The sequence below is a fragment of the Pipistrellus hanaki genome, assembly GCF_964339955.1.
Source record: "Pipistrellus hanaki genome assembly, chromosome: 2".
Lineage (NCBI taxonomy): Eukaryota > Metazoa > Chordata > Mammalia > Chiroptera > Vespertilionidae > Pipistrellus > Pipistrellus hanaki.
Window position 1 is genome coordinate 132570893 of NC_140504.1, and position 16163 is coordinate 132587055.

At 35.9% G+C, this 16163-nt stretch overlaps 1 protein-coding gene across 19 annotated transcripts in view; it reads left to right on the forward strand.

Moving 5' to 3' along the window:
- Positions 1-14828, forward strand: part of ARHGAP29 (Rho GTPase activating protein 29) — a 78735-nt gene extending 63907 nt beyond the window's left edge. For all 19 annotated transcript variants that reach the window (XM_084873380.1, XM_084873388.1, XM_084873390.1 and 16 more), the window contains 8 exons: positions 1672-1770; positions 2820-2959; positions 3229-3417; positions 3688-3825; positions 8389-8621; positions 10067-10397; positions 10528-10636; positions 12760-14828. In XM_084873380.1, the coding sequence (XP_084729506.1) occupies positions 1672-1770; positions 2820-2959; positions 3229-3417; positions 3688-3825; positions 8389-8621; positions 10067-10397; positions 10528-10636; positions 12760-13640 (2120 nt within the window). In that variant the 3' untranslated portion in view covers positions 13641-14828. The remainder of the gene's footprint in view (positions 1-1671; positions 1771-2819; positions 2960-3228; positions 3418-3687; positions 3826-8388; positions 8622-10066; positions 10398-10527; positions 10637-12759) is intronic.
- The last annotated feature ends 1335 nt before the right edge of the window (positions 14829-16163 follow it).

Here is a 16163-nt window from a genome sequence, read left to right on the forward strand (position 1 = left end):
TCATGGCTTTAAAGAGGATAACATGCTATAGGTTTTACTACAACTAGCAGGAGAAGGTAGCACTTGAACCCAGGAGATTTTTACTTTGACATTTGTTTCTTCTCTACTCCTTTACCAGAGACTATTCCAGTTCTGTTCTTCCTGGCAACCTATTTTCCTTTAGGATCTTAGCACTGTAGGAGATGTGTTCTAAATATTATAGAAATTTTATTCATGTAAATAAATGTCTGAATTTAAGTTAGAAATAATTTCCATGCAACCTTGTTATTTGTAGGCTTGCTTTGTGTCCTTCAAAACTAGCTTTGTTCAGGAGGATACTCTGGAAATATAAGCCTAAGTATTTAACTGAATATTTTTAATTAGCTTTATAAAAACAGTGTAGTTCCTCAGCAATCCCCAGAAATGAAGACCTGTTTTAGAGAAAACCCTAAATTATTTGGAATCCTATGAGACTTCACGTAAATTAGACAAAATTATGGAAACTTGGTCACAACGTAAATGGGTGAAGACCTGAGTATGCCTAGTCTGGGAAAAGGGAAACCTGGGAACATGGCAGCTATCCTTAAACATTGGAAACGTAAAGGTGTAGAATGCGTTTGCTTGCTCCTTTAGGGTGAAGTATGGCCTAAGACTAGGGTTTATAGAGAGACAAATTTCTGCTCAATAACATAAGAAAGCCATTTTACAATTAGAATAGTTCTGACAATGGAATATGCTACCTCATGATTTCTCAATCATTAGGGACACATTCAAAGCAAAAACTAGGTGACTACCTTTTAAGCATATTATGCAGAGGTATCTTTTGGGGAAGATATTGTTGTTTTAAATCATTTACAAAGCCCTTTCTAACTCTGAACCTTAGATAGTAAAGGATGTGAATTCTTAACTATAATCCTGTTTTAATATCAGCAGGGAGCAAATAAAAATAAACGTCATTGCCTAGTTGGGCTGCTTCTGAACCTGCTTTGATACATATAACTGTGTCCTTTGTGAACAAAACTTGCATCTTGGGATCTCAGTTCCCTGACAGGAATCATTGTTTCTGATTCCTAGTCTCTTGTTATACTGTTTACATAAATATGATATTACTACTATATTGCTGAATTTAAAGATTTTTATGTATTTTACAAACTTTAGGTTACCTTGTATACATTTATTTATAACTTAACTCAATAAACATTTAATATCAACTCTGCTATTGTGCTAGCTAGTCTGTCAGGTATTAGATATGACATGAAGAGAAAGTACTCCCTGTCTTGTAGAACTTACAATGTCTAGCACTTACTATCAGAAATTGGCAATTAAGGTCACATTGAGATCCTCAATTTTACATCTACCTGGAGAAGTCGGTTTTGGTTCAATTTTCTTTGGTTCAACTTTCTTTTGAATGAGTATCAGAATTCCCTGTATCCAAGTCCGAGAATGGAAGCACATTTTTTACATTGTAGCTAATAAATATTATGAATGTGTTATTAAAAAGATGATGTCATTTTGCCTTGGCCAGGTAGCTCAGTTGGTTAGAGCGTGGCCTGATAAACCAGGGTTGCAGGTTTGATTTCTGATCAGGGCACATACAAGAAGCAACCAGTTAAACAACAAAAAGGATGTCATTACCCATTGGAAAAATTCTACAGTACATGGTCACGTAATTGTATTCATAATTTCTTCTAGGAGACTTTCATCGAAAACTTCCACGAACTCCATCCAGTGGAACCATGTCTTCTGCAGATGACCTAGATGAAAGAGAGCCACCTTCCCCTTCAGAAGCTGGTATTGACACTCTGAATATCACTGAGTCAAGCTCTCACTAAACCAATTGAATCAGTAGCACTCCATGAGATTAGGATAATACTATAATATAAAGAATTACTTTGCCATGTATTAAACAAAAGGCATTATAATGACTTAAATATATCCAAACAAATTATGTACAAGATGGGTTGATAATATATTGATCAAATGTTTCAAATACAAAAAGCAAAACTACTCGATCTAAAATATATTAGCACGGTGCTAAAATAGGCTAGATATTTGATCTTTCATAAACCTAATATAGTGATTTTAACTGTTAAAAGTGTTGCCATGCATGAGAAATTCTGAAAAAGCCTCTTCAATAGAAACAGAGCAAGGAGTTAAGCAGGAAAAGTAAATAAGTAAATAAGCAAGGACAAGGAAAGTTGTGGATGTTGAAGGATATAAAAGAAAAATCTATTTTTCGCTCTAAAAAAAAAATAAGTCTTTTACCTTAATGACTTGAATTAGACTCATATAAATTAATTTTATATATTTGAAACCTCCAGATACCTGTTTTGGCATCATTTCCTAAAACAGTATAGAACATTTTACCTCTATCAGGATATTCATATATTACTAGCTAGTATTAGCTATAATTTTATAATAATTTAAGAATAGCTTTATTCTTAATGGAGATATAACACAGTTACCTCATACAGCTAATTTAAAGTTTTTATAAAAAGGGCATTTTATTAAAAAAAACTTACGTAAATGCCACCTATATAATAAAACCCTTCCCAGCTTAATAAAGGGCATATTAATAATAATGTTAACTTTCTCATTCTGCATACATTATGCTGTACTGTTTTAGAAGTATCTTACTGGTTTGGTGGTGACTTTTACTCATTGTTAAAACTTTTGATAAATGTATGCCTTGTAAGAGATTTCTAAATTAGATCCTTTATTTTATAGACCCAAAATAAAAGCTTTTTGTAATATATGAGCAACTGCAAATTTTTCAAAATATTCTCTTATGGAAAAAGTCACCTTACGATTTTTATGTAATAATCTGTTTCTATTTCAAGGACCCAATTCACTTGGAATATATAAGAAAACATTGATGTCAAAGGCAGCTCTCACTCACAAGTTTCGCAAGTTGAGATCCCCCACAAAATGTAGGGATTGTGAAAGCATTGTAGTATTCCAAGGTGTTGAATGTGAAGAGGTAAGATCTTTCTGAAATTACATTAGCCCCTTAATGCTTTTTGTTTTATACTTTTAAAAATTAATTTTACTGATTAGGAACTTTTGCAAATAAATTGAACCACAGTGTACGTTCTACAATTTTATATTTCATTTTGCTATTAAATGTATTTCAAACACCATAAGTAATACTTTCTAAACTCATTTTTGTTTTGTTACTGCTCTGCCTTTAGCTTGTCCAGTTATAAATAGTTTTAAGCTAAATTAACTAGTTTTAAATTATTTTTTTAGTGTCTCCTTGTTTGTCACCGAAAGTGTTTGGAAAATTTAGTCATCATTTGTGGTCATCAAAAACTTATGGGGAAAATACACTTATTTGGAGCAGAATTCACACAAGTGGCAAAAAAGGAACCAGATGGCATCCCTTTTGTACTCAAAGTGTGTGCCTCAGAGATTGAAAGTAGAGCCTTGTGTCTACAGGTATGTTGTAATTCTTAAAATGAAAATTTTTAAGCAAATGCCTGTGTGATTTATTCTAATGATAAGAACACTTTAAAGGAAAAGTGTCAGTTTTCAATAAGAACTGATTTTATTCAGATTTATTTGGAAAATATTACCTTATTTAACACAAGTTTTTTTTTTTTCTGAAGTACTAATAAAAATTGAAGTAGACACATCAAAGTTTTAAATGTTCACATTTAGCCTTTGTTATAAAGCAGAATTTTGCAATATTTTCTCTTTCTTTTCAAGGGAATTTATCGTGTATGTGGAAACAAAATAAAAACTGAAAAACTGTGCCAGGCTTTGGAAAATGGAATGCAGTTGGTAGACATTTCAGAATTTAGTGCACATGACATCTGTGATGTCTTGAAATTATACCTTCGACAGGTAAAGTCTATCCTTAAAACCTAACATTAACTGGAAAAGAGCAAAAATATGATTTGTATTTTGCTGATTACATTTGCTATACATATATGTTCATTGACATAGACTATATTAATATCTTTCTTAATAGATAGATTAAAGTATACATAAAATGTATGTACAGTTTACAGGCCAATAGTAATAAAAACAAACACTCATTTCCCATTACCTAGCTTAAGGAAATAGAACATTACTATATCTTTTAAAAGAGTTCTTTGTGCCCCTCTCCATCACAGTCTGTAACCCCACCCCAGTGGTCTTTCCTAATTGTGTTAATAACTCTCTTTTCTTAAGTTTTAATACTTTTTGTGAATTCCTAAACAGTATATCATTAAGTTATAGAAAACTAAACAGAAAGCATAAATCTAGCTGTGAAAGGAAAGACTATTACATTGTTGTAAGAAAGGTCAATTCACAACAGTGTCTAGGTCATAGTCCAGCTTTACATTTATTGGTACAGTGTTCTAAAATAGCTGTTGCAGGAGGTCAGTGGGCACCATCATGAGTGCATCCTAAAAGTTCACCACACTTGGGGTGTCAGGTAGGACTATCCTATAAGCTGTGTTCTCTGGAAGTTCAGCAGGAAGATGGTTGAGGAGTGGCCTACTTTGTATTTCCTCTTTCTGTGCTCATTGCAGTTTTCAGGATTAGGTCCAAAGAAAACACTTACGTGGGGTGAAATAAGTGAGCTTTGTGGCTTCAAGGAGCAGCTCATGGAGGGGTTGCTGGAACAATCAGCACATTGTCATCAGAAGCCAAGTGTTAAAATGACCTAGGCCAAGCCCAGCTGCCCTCTGTCCTGTAGTGAAAATGAAGAGAGTTACAGAGCATAGTAACCACAGTCCTGAACATGTCCTTCTTCAGAGTTCTGCTGTCTATCTGTCATCCTGGAACTTTTCGTCTCCGCCCTCTTCTCTTTTGTGAGCTAACACCTGTCTTCTGTGCTTTGTATTGATTTATTCTGTTTTAGTCATGCTATCTCTTGAGCAATAAGAGTAAATATTTGAAACCTTATTTATCTGTCTTTATTCTGTTTTCTTAATGGAATTGGAGAGTGTGGATGATGTGGAAGGATATAATATTTATTCTAAGCTGGAAGTTATTTTCTTCAGAATTTTGAAGGCATTTTTCTTGTTCTCTATGGAGATTCAGATCCTTCTCATTCCTGAGTCTTTGTGTGTGTGGCCTATTTCTTCTCTCTGAAAGCTTAAAGAGCTTTATTTTTCTCCCTATTCTAAAATGTCACAATGGTGCCTCGATGTGGGTGCACTTCACCGGTTTCGGGCACTCTGTGAGGTATATCATTCTGGTTATTAGTCCTTTATGTCTTGGAAGTTTTATATTATTGCCCACTTCTCTCCACTGTTTTCTTTCTGAAACTTATATTTGAACAACATGTACTGCTTCTATAGTTCCTTTTTTCTATTATTCATTTTTTAATACTTTCTAAGATATTTCCTAAGCTTTTCATTCACCCCTGCTGTAAACTATTTCATTTCTAAAGTCATGTTTTAATTTCTAAGAACTCTGGTTCTCTGTTTTGTTTTGTTTTTTATAACTTTTTTTTTCTTTTTAAATGAATGCAGTATCTTACCCACCTCAGGATATTTATAACTTTTTAAAAAAAACAAAAACATTCTTACTTTGGCTGGGTAGCTCAGTTGGTTGGAGCATTGTCTTTATGTGCCAGGGTTGAAGGTTCAATCTCTGATCAGAGCATATGCAGGCATCAGTCAATGAATGCATGGATGGGTGGAACAGCAAGTCGATGGTCGATGTTTCTCAAAAATAAAAAATAAAAACGTAATAAATAAGTAAGTAAATAAATAAAAAGAGTGCTTTTCTCTGTGTAACCTCTAGCCCTATCCAATAGAAATATAATGTAGATCCATATAAAATATTAAATTTTCTAGTAGCCAATAAAAAGAAAAAACAGGCGAACTTAATTTTAATATTTTATTTAACATTGAACATATCTTTGAATCTAATCAATATTTTTAAATTGTTAATGAAATATTTTACTTTTTGTGTGTGTGTTGTTGCTAGAGTCTTTAAAATCTGGTGTGTATTTTTCATTAAAAGTACGTGTCAGTTTGGACCAGCTACATTTCCAGTGCTCAGTACTCTTTTTTTTTTTTTAATATATTTTATTGATTTCTTACAGAGAGGAAGGGAGAGGGATAGAGAGTCAGAAACATCAATGAGAGAGAATCACTATCAGCTGCCTCTTGCACACCCCCTACTGGGGATGTGCCCGCAATCAAGGTACATGCCCTTAACCGGAATTGAACCTGGGACCTTTCAGTCTGCAGGCCGAGGCTCTATCCATTGAGCCAAACCGGTTTTGGCAGTGCTCAGTACTCTTATATGGTTTAGAAAAGTACAGTTTTAGACCTTCAAGTTTTAGGGTTTGATTTTTTTTATTATTTATTTATTTATTTATTTATTGCCTATTTTGATTTGTCTTCCATGGTTGTTTGCTTAAAATGAAAGAGGTGAAAATTGAAATGTTTTTGGAAGCTCTTGAATATATGAAGGCTTTGAAGATTTTGAGTTTTCCCAGGAGACACTTGATATATGCATCTCTAGATCTTTATTCTTGGACTGGTCTGATACCCCAGAGAAGGGTCTTTTACTGCCTGAGGTGTGGTACCAGGTTTTGGGAGCCAAGTAGTATAAGAAGGCTCTAGGATCTCTGCATTCAGCATGCATATAATCATTAAATTCCTATCTATATATAAAAGCCCAGCTACCATTATGGTGGAATAATCAGAACGACTGGTCACTATGACACACACTGACCACCAGGGGGCAGATGCTCCATGCAGGAGCCGGGCTCATGGCTGCCGAGCACAGCAGCGGTGGCGGGAGCCTCTCCCATCTCCAAGGCAGCTCTAAGGAGCAGCGAGCCCACTTCTCAGGGATCGGACCTAAGCTGGCAGGCAGACATCCCCCAAGGGGGTGCAGGCCGGGCTGAGGGTCCACTACCCCCTCCCCACCCCCCCAGAGCATTTCATGCACCGGGCCTCTAGTTTTTAGATAGTTGCTCATCTGTTTCTTTCAGTTGGCATTGCCATCCAGAGAACCTTTAGTTTTACAGTACTGCCCAGAGAAAGAATTTCGGAGTTCTGGAGAAGAGGTTGCTCTTACATAGGATGGAGACAAGGATCTAAAGATCTAATGCTTCTTGGCTAGCCCACCCTCCAGAATTAGAGCACCTCATGCTAACAGTCCCTGAGTCTCCTTAGGATCCTGTAAACCAGTGGTCAGCAAACTCATTAGTCAACAGAGCGGCAAACTGCAGCTTGGGAGCCGCATTTGCCGACCACTGCTATAAACCATGTTGGATCTCAGTTTGGAATTGCGACTTTCTCAGGCCTGCTAAGTCAACACTTGTTCATTTGCCCTTCAGCTTGTAAAATGTTGCTTTTGGCTCCATTCATTGGTGTTCTATCAGTTCTGTGGGCTTAACTGTATTTCAGTGGGGTTTCAGAAAGAAAAAAAAATAGGTACAAATGTTGGACCTGTCACGTTAGCCCAGGAAACTATTGATATCTCTATAATCACATTAAAGATTCTCAGCTGAGAAATAAAAACATATTACCTTTGAATGACTGTAAATCTCAGTTAATCATGTTTTATCTCTTCCAATCAGTCAGGAAATTAATGGGGTCCATAGCTTTCATTCTGTCTCAAGAATACTATGGGACCAAGATTTTAGTGTGGGAAACTATACTGAAATCTATAGTATGGGCGATCAGCCTTTATTTTACTCATATACCATATAGAAAATCTGAAATTCCAAGAGGTTAAGTTACTTCCTTTAGATCCTGCATTGTTAGGGGTAGGAATTGATCTCAAAGCATTCCCTCTCTGCAGGAGAAACTGGATAAGCAGGTGCCCACTTCACCACAGATAGTATGGGACATTAGCTAAGTAGAAGTACACAGTATTTTCCATCACTGAGCAGTGGAAATATCGAAGTAAGTTATGGCATGGACAGATCGAAGTGGCATACCCTTTGATGACAGAGGAATTTTTCCTTTTGACCTTTTGATAATTCAAGTTGTATTTAAAAATTAGATAAATAAAATGTTGCATGTTTTCTCTTATAAATCATATTAGCTTATGCTGATGTTCAGTCTGATATAAGTGAAACACAAGGACCTTATGGAATTTTGTTCTCTGTTTCCCCCATACTAGTAAAACTCAAGAGAATAAGCTTTTCCTAATTAACTTGACTTACATTGTGTATCATCTTGGGTTTGTTTCAGTAAAATAGCTGAAGATCGTGCATGCTAACTTTGGGGCAGTAATGAATGTATAAGTTTAGACTTTTATTGATTATCAGTTAACTCATTTTAAATGAAGATATGATTTATGGTGATTATGTTATATTCACTTTATAGATTGCATCTGTAGCATTTAGAAATTATTCATATTAAACCATTTAGTAGCTATCAGTAAATTATTAATGGAGGGGGATGGAGACAGAGTGGTATTTCTAATATAACTTTATTTCTTTAGCTCCCAGAACCATTTGTTTTATTTCGATTGTACAAGGAATTTATAGACCTTGCAAAAGAGATCCAACATGTAAATGAAGAACAAGAGACAAAAAAGGATAGCCTTGAGGACAAAAAATGGCCAACTACATGTATAGAAATCAACCGAATTCTTCTAAAAAGCAAGGACCTTCTAAGACAGTTGCCAGTATCAAATTTTAACAGTCTTCATTACCTCATAGTACATCTTAAACGGTAAGAACTTTGCATAAGAAGAGCATTCAGTAGTGAATAGATAATTTTGCTTTTGTTCTTTAAAAAATTGTGGTAAAGACCACAATGTAAATTTGCCATCTTAATCATTTTAAGTGTACATTTCAGTATTATTAAGTGCATTCACATTGTTGTGCTATTATATTTATTCTTCTTTTTATTTATTGAGTTTAGAGACAGAAAGAAAGCAAGAGAGAGAGAGAAAAAAAACATTAATTGGTATTCCAGTTATTTATGCATTCATTGGTTGATTCTTGTATACTAGTATGTCCTCACAAGGAATTGAACTCACAACCTTGGTATCATATTGTGATGCTTTTCTAACCAACTGAGCTACCCTGCCAGGGCTGTGCTATTGTTTTTTAAATGAGCATTTCATTTCTAATATATGTTAGAGCACAGGAGACAATGAATGTATTCATACAGCCAACGTATTTTGCTCAGGTGCCTCCTATGTGCCAGGCTCTGGTTGGGAAAACAAGAATGAAAACATAATGTTTTTGCCACCCATTGTGCTTGTCAATTTGGGAGGCGTACAAATGCAGTACAGCATCGTTTATGTTGTGGAGCTATGCACAGCATGCAGAGGAAGATGGTGGAGGGTAGATCATGAATCAGAGAAGGAAGCCCTGAGCCAGACTTGAGGAACTAAATAGTGGCTTGGTGGCAGAGAATGTGCAGAAGAGCATTTCTGGCAGAGGGTAACAGACACAGAGACATATGAGATCATTATGCATTTGGGAAGTATAAGCAATTTGATTAGGTTAGCATATAATAAGCACTAGCAGGAGTGAGCTAGGTAGAGGCCTGGTAAAGAAAATCTTACATACCTAGCAGATGAGTTGACTGTCTTCCTACTGTACTCACTAAAGAATTTTGAGCCAGGAATTTGATATGCTCAGATTAGCCTATTAGATCTTTCAGGAAACAATATGGAGAATGGTTTGGACAGGAGGCCTTTTACAGCAATTCAGATTTTCTTGAATAGTAAGAGAAAGAAGGTGATAAGAGTTTGAAGTAAGGCCAGAGCAGTGGGAGTGACAGTAGAGCAGAGAGATCTTTAGGAAGTAGAATGAGCTAGGCTTGAAAACTAGCAATGGACAGTGCGAGCAAATTTGACCATGATGTTTACATTTTCAGCCTGAGGACCTGCAGCTTTTAGGGTTGTTTTTTTTTGTTGTTGTTGTTGTTGTTGGTTTGTTTGTTTCATTTCTGCTAGTAAAACTCTAGTAGTTCCTTCTACTTACTTAAATTTTATCCTGATAGTATGAAACTCAACTTAGTAAGTGGTCAACATTTAATTAAATAATTTTTTTCTTAGACTTCTGCAGCCTGTTTTTTCTCCATCCTTTCAAACCCATAGTTAATTACTATCGAGGAAGTCTAATCTGCAAATTTCACACAGTTTTATGTGTTCTACTCCACAGGGTTGTAGATCATGCAGAAGAAAACAAGATGAACTCTAAAAACTTGGGGTTGATCTTTGGACCAAGTCTTATTAGGCCAAGGCCCACAACTGCTCCTATCACCATCTCTTCTCTTGCTGAATACTCAAATCAAGCACGGTTGGTAGAGTTCCTCATTGCTTATTCCCAGAAGATCTTTGATGGATCCCTACAGCCACAAGATGTAGTTGTGTGTAGTACAGGTGGTTTTGCACCTCAAGTGAACCAAGGCTGTCTTCTGAAGCCTCTCTTATCACCAGAAGAAAGAGACCCAGAACATTTCATGAAGTCACTATTTTTCTCTTCAAAGGAAGTGAGTTTTGACCTTTATGGAATTATGTTAGAACTTAAAGTATTTATATTAATTTATAAATCTTTGAACTGTTTGTTTTTTGTGAGGTGTGTTTTGCTTTTTTAAGTTTAAATATTCTTTCTATCAACAGGACATCCATACTGCAGATAGTGAAAACAAAATTCTAGAAACATCTGCATCAATTGAGGAATCAGAACAAAAACAGAAATCATTAGAAAAATGTGATGTGTGTCTCACTGGTGAGTGGCCATGTAAAATACATGTTTACTAACTTAAAACTATTTTCAATAAGCCATGAATAAAAGTCAGGGTGAGTGAAGGTGAGAGAAGTAAGAGAATGAAGCTTCTTCAGTTAATGGATCTTGCTAGCCATGAAGAAAGTTGTCAGTGTAGCTCACTTTTAAATGAATACCATTCTTCATAATAGTCTTTCTTATAAAAAGATACCTTGGAGTTCATAGGTGGGGTTTTTTTTATTTGTTTGTTTGTTTTTCTCTTTGTGAATTAATTTTTCCCATCAATTACAGTCATGGCAGAAAATGTATTGATAGTATGATAGCTCATTAGCATCTCTGTTACTAAAGATCATTGTATTGATCTTTCTGCTCTTAAGGAGTCAGCTAGACTCCTAAAATTTTAAAAATCTAGACTTCTAAAACTAAATTTTTTTTCAAATGTATTACCTATCACCTGCCTTTAGCACATTAAGCACACAAATGTTTATGTCTTTTTATTTCCTGGACTACAGTCATTTTATTCACTGTGGGATAATTTTATTTGCAGTGATTGGTAACTATCAAGCTTGTGGGAAGGCTTCCATTTATTACTGTAATTCTGTACATCTCTTAGAGCTAAATTCCAGTGTTTAAAAATTCAGCCATATATGTTAAATTGGATGTATAATCAGATAGCATTGACATAGCCTGATTGGGTACCTTCCTCTCTGTGATAGGCACTGTGTTTATTGTTTGGTTTCATTTATCTGATTTAATCTTCATGACAGTGCTATAAAGTAAGTACATTAGCTCCACTCAACCATAGTTTAAAAGTAAAATCATACCAAAGGTCATGTCCCTAATAAAATTTTCAGTCCGTATTTGAATCTATGTTTGTGTTTATTTTACTATCCCACGATCTAGGACTCCCAATTAGAATAGTTATAATAATAAATGTAATTTGTGAGTACTTATTGTATACCAGAAAATTCTAAGCACTTTTCATGATTAGACATTCAGGTCATCCATCAGCATAAATGCAATTATGAGTATCTTGACACTGAGGGTCAGTGAGATTGCCTTGCCCAGAGCAGAAGTGGTAGAGCTGAGCTAACCCCAGCATCTAGGGTTTGGAGTGTGTGCTCTTACCCATGAGACTATGAGCTTTCCCTTCAGAAATTAAGAATATGCTTGGATGGGTATCTACAGCACCACCACAATAAGTCAGGTCCCTGAAAGTGGTCTGTAAACGTGGGACTGGGAACAGCGGAGTGTTACTTGGAAGCCCAGGGAAGAGAGGTTGTCAGTCCTAGCTAAGGAGGAAGGTCAGATGAGGTGTCTGCTGACAGTGATTCTGATGGGCACCTGTCAGCAGACTGCTGCCCAAAAGAGTATGAGCAGAGGACTGAAATTGTCCAGAAATGGAATTTTTTTTTTAGGGAAGATGCAGCATAAGGGAAAAGGGCTTAAAGGAAATCAGGGTTCTAGTTTGAGAAAACATAGGCCATGGGTCCCGACTTGATAGGAAAGAGAAGAAAGTAAGTCTAGGAGTAAACAGTAAATGGAGTGAATGACATTTTTTTCCTTAAATCTATTGAATCTTAATTGGACAGGATTAATATTATAAGTCCATTTATTAATTGATTAGATTGAAAGACATCTAAAGCATTTCATATACTGTGCTCTCACTGTGGGTTGAGTGTAACTGAAAAACAGATTTAGGGAGTTGGCAAAAGTGTTGGTATTCAAGGGCACAGCTGTATTTGGCTGGCCTGTAAATTGGTGTAACTTTTCTAAGGTGAATTTACCAATGTCTGCCTATTGAAATCATGACAACCCTTTAACCCAGCAACTGCTTGTTCATCAACTCATGGTGCATAAAAACAGTACCTCAGCAAGTATTTTGGGGTATTTTTTTTTTTTTTTTTTTTACTAGCCTACAATGGATTTTGTAGCTGTTTATTATATTGATTTAAGTAAATACAAAATTCTAACATTTTTATTCAGAATCCACCTTTAAACTCCTCTGCATAGATAACTAAGAATAACAGAAAAATATGTAAGACCTTTGTTGTTTTGAGAGCATGTTCCTCTTGTTAACCAAAAGCCAGGAAGTTTGATTTTTAAATAAATCTGTTCCTTTTCAGACAACAAAGTGTGTTTGCATGTTGACCAAGAGCTGGAATCAGCATCACAAAAGATGGAAGATGTTTGTAAAACCTCCAAGCCGTTTTCTCTAAAGTCCAATAGGGAAACAAACAGTGTTGTTGAGAGGTATACTCCAAGGACCAAACTTAGACCTGTAAGTTTGCCTGTTGAGAGACTGCTTCTTCTTGCAAGCCCTCCTCATGAGAGAAACGGCAGAAATATGGGAAATGTAAATTCAGACAAGCTTTGCAAGAATCCCGCCTTTGAAGGAGTTACTAGAAAAGACACCCCTCCCACTTGTTTCAAATTTGATGGCTTTCACCAGCAAACTCTACAAAAAATGGGGGAGAAACAGTATGAACAAAAAGACCTAAATGCAAAGACTGCATTGATTGTGCCCAATGCACTCCAAGAAGGAGTGATGACGAGCATCAGGGTTGGTGGGGACCATCCAGGCAATGCCACCCAGCCTGGCAAGCCATCCACTGAAACAGCAAGACACGTGTTAGAGAGACAGATCTCTGACTCCTGCCCTCCTACTTTTGTCAGAGCCCCCAGAACACTGCAGCCCCAGCACTGGACAACCTTTTATAAACCACGAGCTCCCACTGCTAGTGTGAGAGGGGTTGAGGAGAAACCTGCAGCGTCCTCCCCAGCAGTGTCTCCTGGCATAGCCCGCGCTCCCCAGGGGCATATGCTGAAATCAGTTCCAGACTCAGAAAACATACCAGCTTGTCCCATGCAGCCGACAACAAGTAAGCCTAAAGAGAACTCTCAGGAGCATGACCTACCCGATGTGCACCCAACATGTCAGAGGCCAAGGCTTAAACGAATGCAACAATTTGAAGACCTTGAAGATGAAACCCCACAGTTTGTGTAGCATTGTCTTTTTTAATTGTTTTGTGGCATTGTGTTTGTTTTGTGAAAATTTTTTGACAGGGCCCCTTGTGTATAGGATTGCCAAATTGTGGATTTCACTTTTTGTCATTGTATTATGTTATCCTGTGTTGGTTGTATCGAATGGTAGAATGTTTTGATAGGGCCACCTCTGTGTCTCACTGGAATTATCTGTATTTTTTAGTTTAGTTGATTTTCCCCATAAAATGGTCCATTTAAATGCATCCCTAATATATGATATAGTTCCCAACTAATAGCTGCAATTGGGAAGAATCAGCTTTATTTTTTTGAAATGAAACTATGTGCTTATTTATAAAAGAAAATGTTTCTGAATGCAAGTGCCTGAAAGCTTTGTTTAGTATGATTGTTTTTTTTAAACACAATTTTATAGTGCATCTTTGACCATTGTGCTTTTATGTTATGTATGCGACCTTTTATTTTTCAATTGGCAATTTACTTAACTTTTTAATATTTATGTAATGGCCAAAAGGCTTGCAAATCTGCATATGATTGCATTTCAATTAATTGCCATATTTACAAGTGGTAGTTGAATTATACAGAAAAAATGCACTTAAACCAGTTTCTAAATTATATAGTGCAGTGATGTCTTATTTGGCTTTAGATGGTTTTAATACACAATAGTTTTTTACCTTTTGGCTTTGTTCCGCATAAAATTTTGTTGTTCAACACTCTGAACCTTTCGGTATATTATATAAGGGTCCAAAACATGTTTTAAAATTTAATACATTTCCTCTTGATATTGTCTGGGTTTAAAAACACAAACATTTCTTTTGTATGAAATGTTTTTACTTATGAATAATTTTATGTACTTTTTCTACCTGGACTTATAACATTGACAATGTATGTTTCATCTGAATCGTGCAAAGATTTATTTAAGTTGATTCTAAGTATAGTTCAGTAAGCCTCATTGTTTGGAATTTGAGAGGAGGTGTAGACAATTGGATATATTTCATATATAAAATTCCAAGTTTTTAGAACTAGTGCAGTTCTGTTATTTTCTGGGTTTCATCATTTTGCCTAAAATAGGATATAAAAGGGACAAAAAAATAAAATAGCCTCTTTTTGTATGTGTGAATTCAATTTGTAGTATATGCTTTTTTGTATGACCATATTGTACATGATAAAAATACATATATATTAACCTGTTAAATTATTTCAAGTTCTTGTGACTTCTCTGAAATTGTTGCCTCTTAGGGGTGAAACTTTTAAGGCTTATTAACCATTGGCTTAATGATCAACACTTGGGTTCATACATCCCGACTCATTACAACATGGAATGCATTTTATGGGAAGTTGTTACATAGTTTATATAACAAATCCTTTGTGCTGGGGCCTTGTTTTTAGTCCTCATTGTATAAAATACAGATAATTTATGGCTATGAAAACCCTAAAAGACAGTAAGAGTCAAGAGTTATTGAGCCATCTCTAGGCCATGAACTCTGCTAAGTTTCTACATAAATTATTTCAAGTTCAAAGCAGCCTACAATGGGTAGAAAGTGTTTTATCATTCCTGTGGTATAGACAAGGAAACTGAGGCTCCATGGTGTACTCCAGGGGCCACAGGTATAAAAGTTGGGATCAAGTCTCAAACACAGGGCTGTCAGATTCCGATGATCAGTGCTCTTAATGGCTGTGTAATCACTAAGTAATAATATCAGGCAGTGTTTAGCAATAGGAAATTCACCTTTTGGTGGCATTGAGTACATTCACATTGTTCTGTAACCATGATCACTATCCATCTCTGGAACTTTCTCATCATCACATACTGAAACAGAAAATACTATTAATCTGCTTCGTTTTTCTTTTACTATATTAAGACAACAACCCAGTGGAAGGGTATATAATCAAGTTGTCTCTTGTTTCTCCTCACTGTTAAACCTCACAAGTGAGAGTTTCGCTTTGGGTTTTTCTTGCCTTTAGGGCTCTGGCATCTTGTCCAGATTACGCTGCTAATCTGTAGATGGCTCTTTAGTTTTGTTGGGTATTAAACATGTATCTCCTGAGAGGATGTTGCTGTTTCTAGAGACCCACAATGTGCACTGTGCCCTGATATCCAGTTATGTGGCAGTCATTCACAAGGAAGCTGTTTAATGGCACATGGAAAGAAGGTGAGCCAAGGAAACGGTAGTAGTGGGGAGTCCCTTTTGAGCTGCCAGACCACCAGAAAGCTTTGTGGAAAGCGTATTGTTCAAGTTTCCAGGAAGTCATTTGTGAAGGGTTGATAACTTCCCCAGATAGGCTTGTTTTACGTGCTGAGAACTTAATTCGAATTTATGAGTACTTACAATTACTTTGAGGGCACCTTAGGCAATGTTATTTCTTTTGATACAGAGATGAGAGACTTGTTGCCTGGAAATCTTAGAATCAAATAGAATCATACCTCACTTCCTTGGGTGATTTAATTTAAAGATGGCACTGTGGGCACACTTTCCCAACTAACATTGTGTTACTTATTTGTACAAGTATAAAACTCTTTACATGGCAA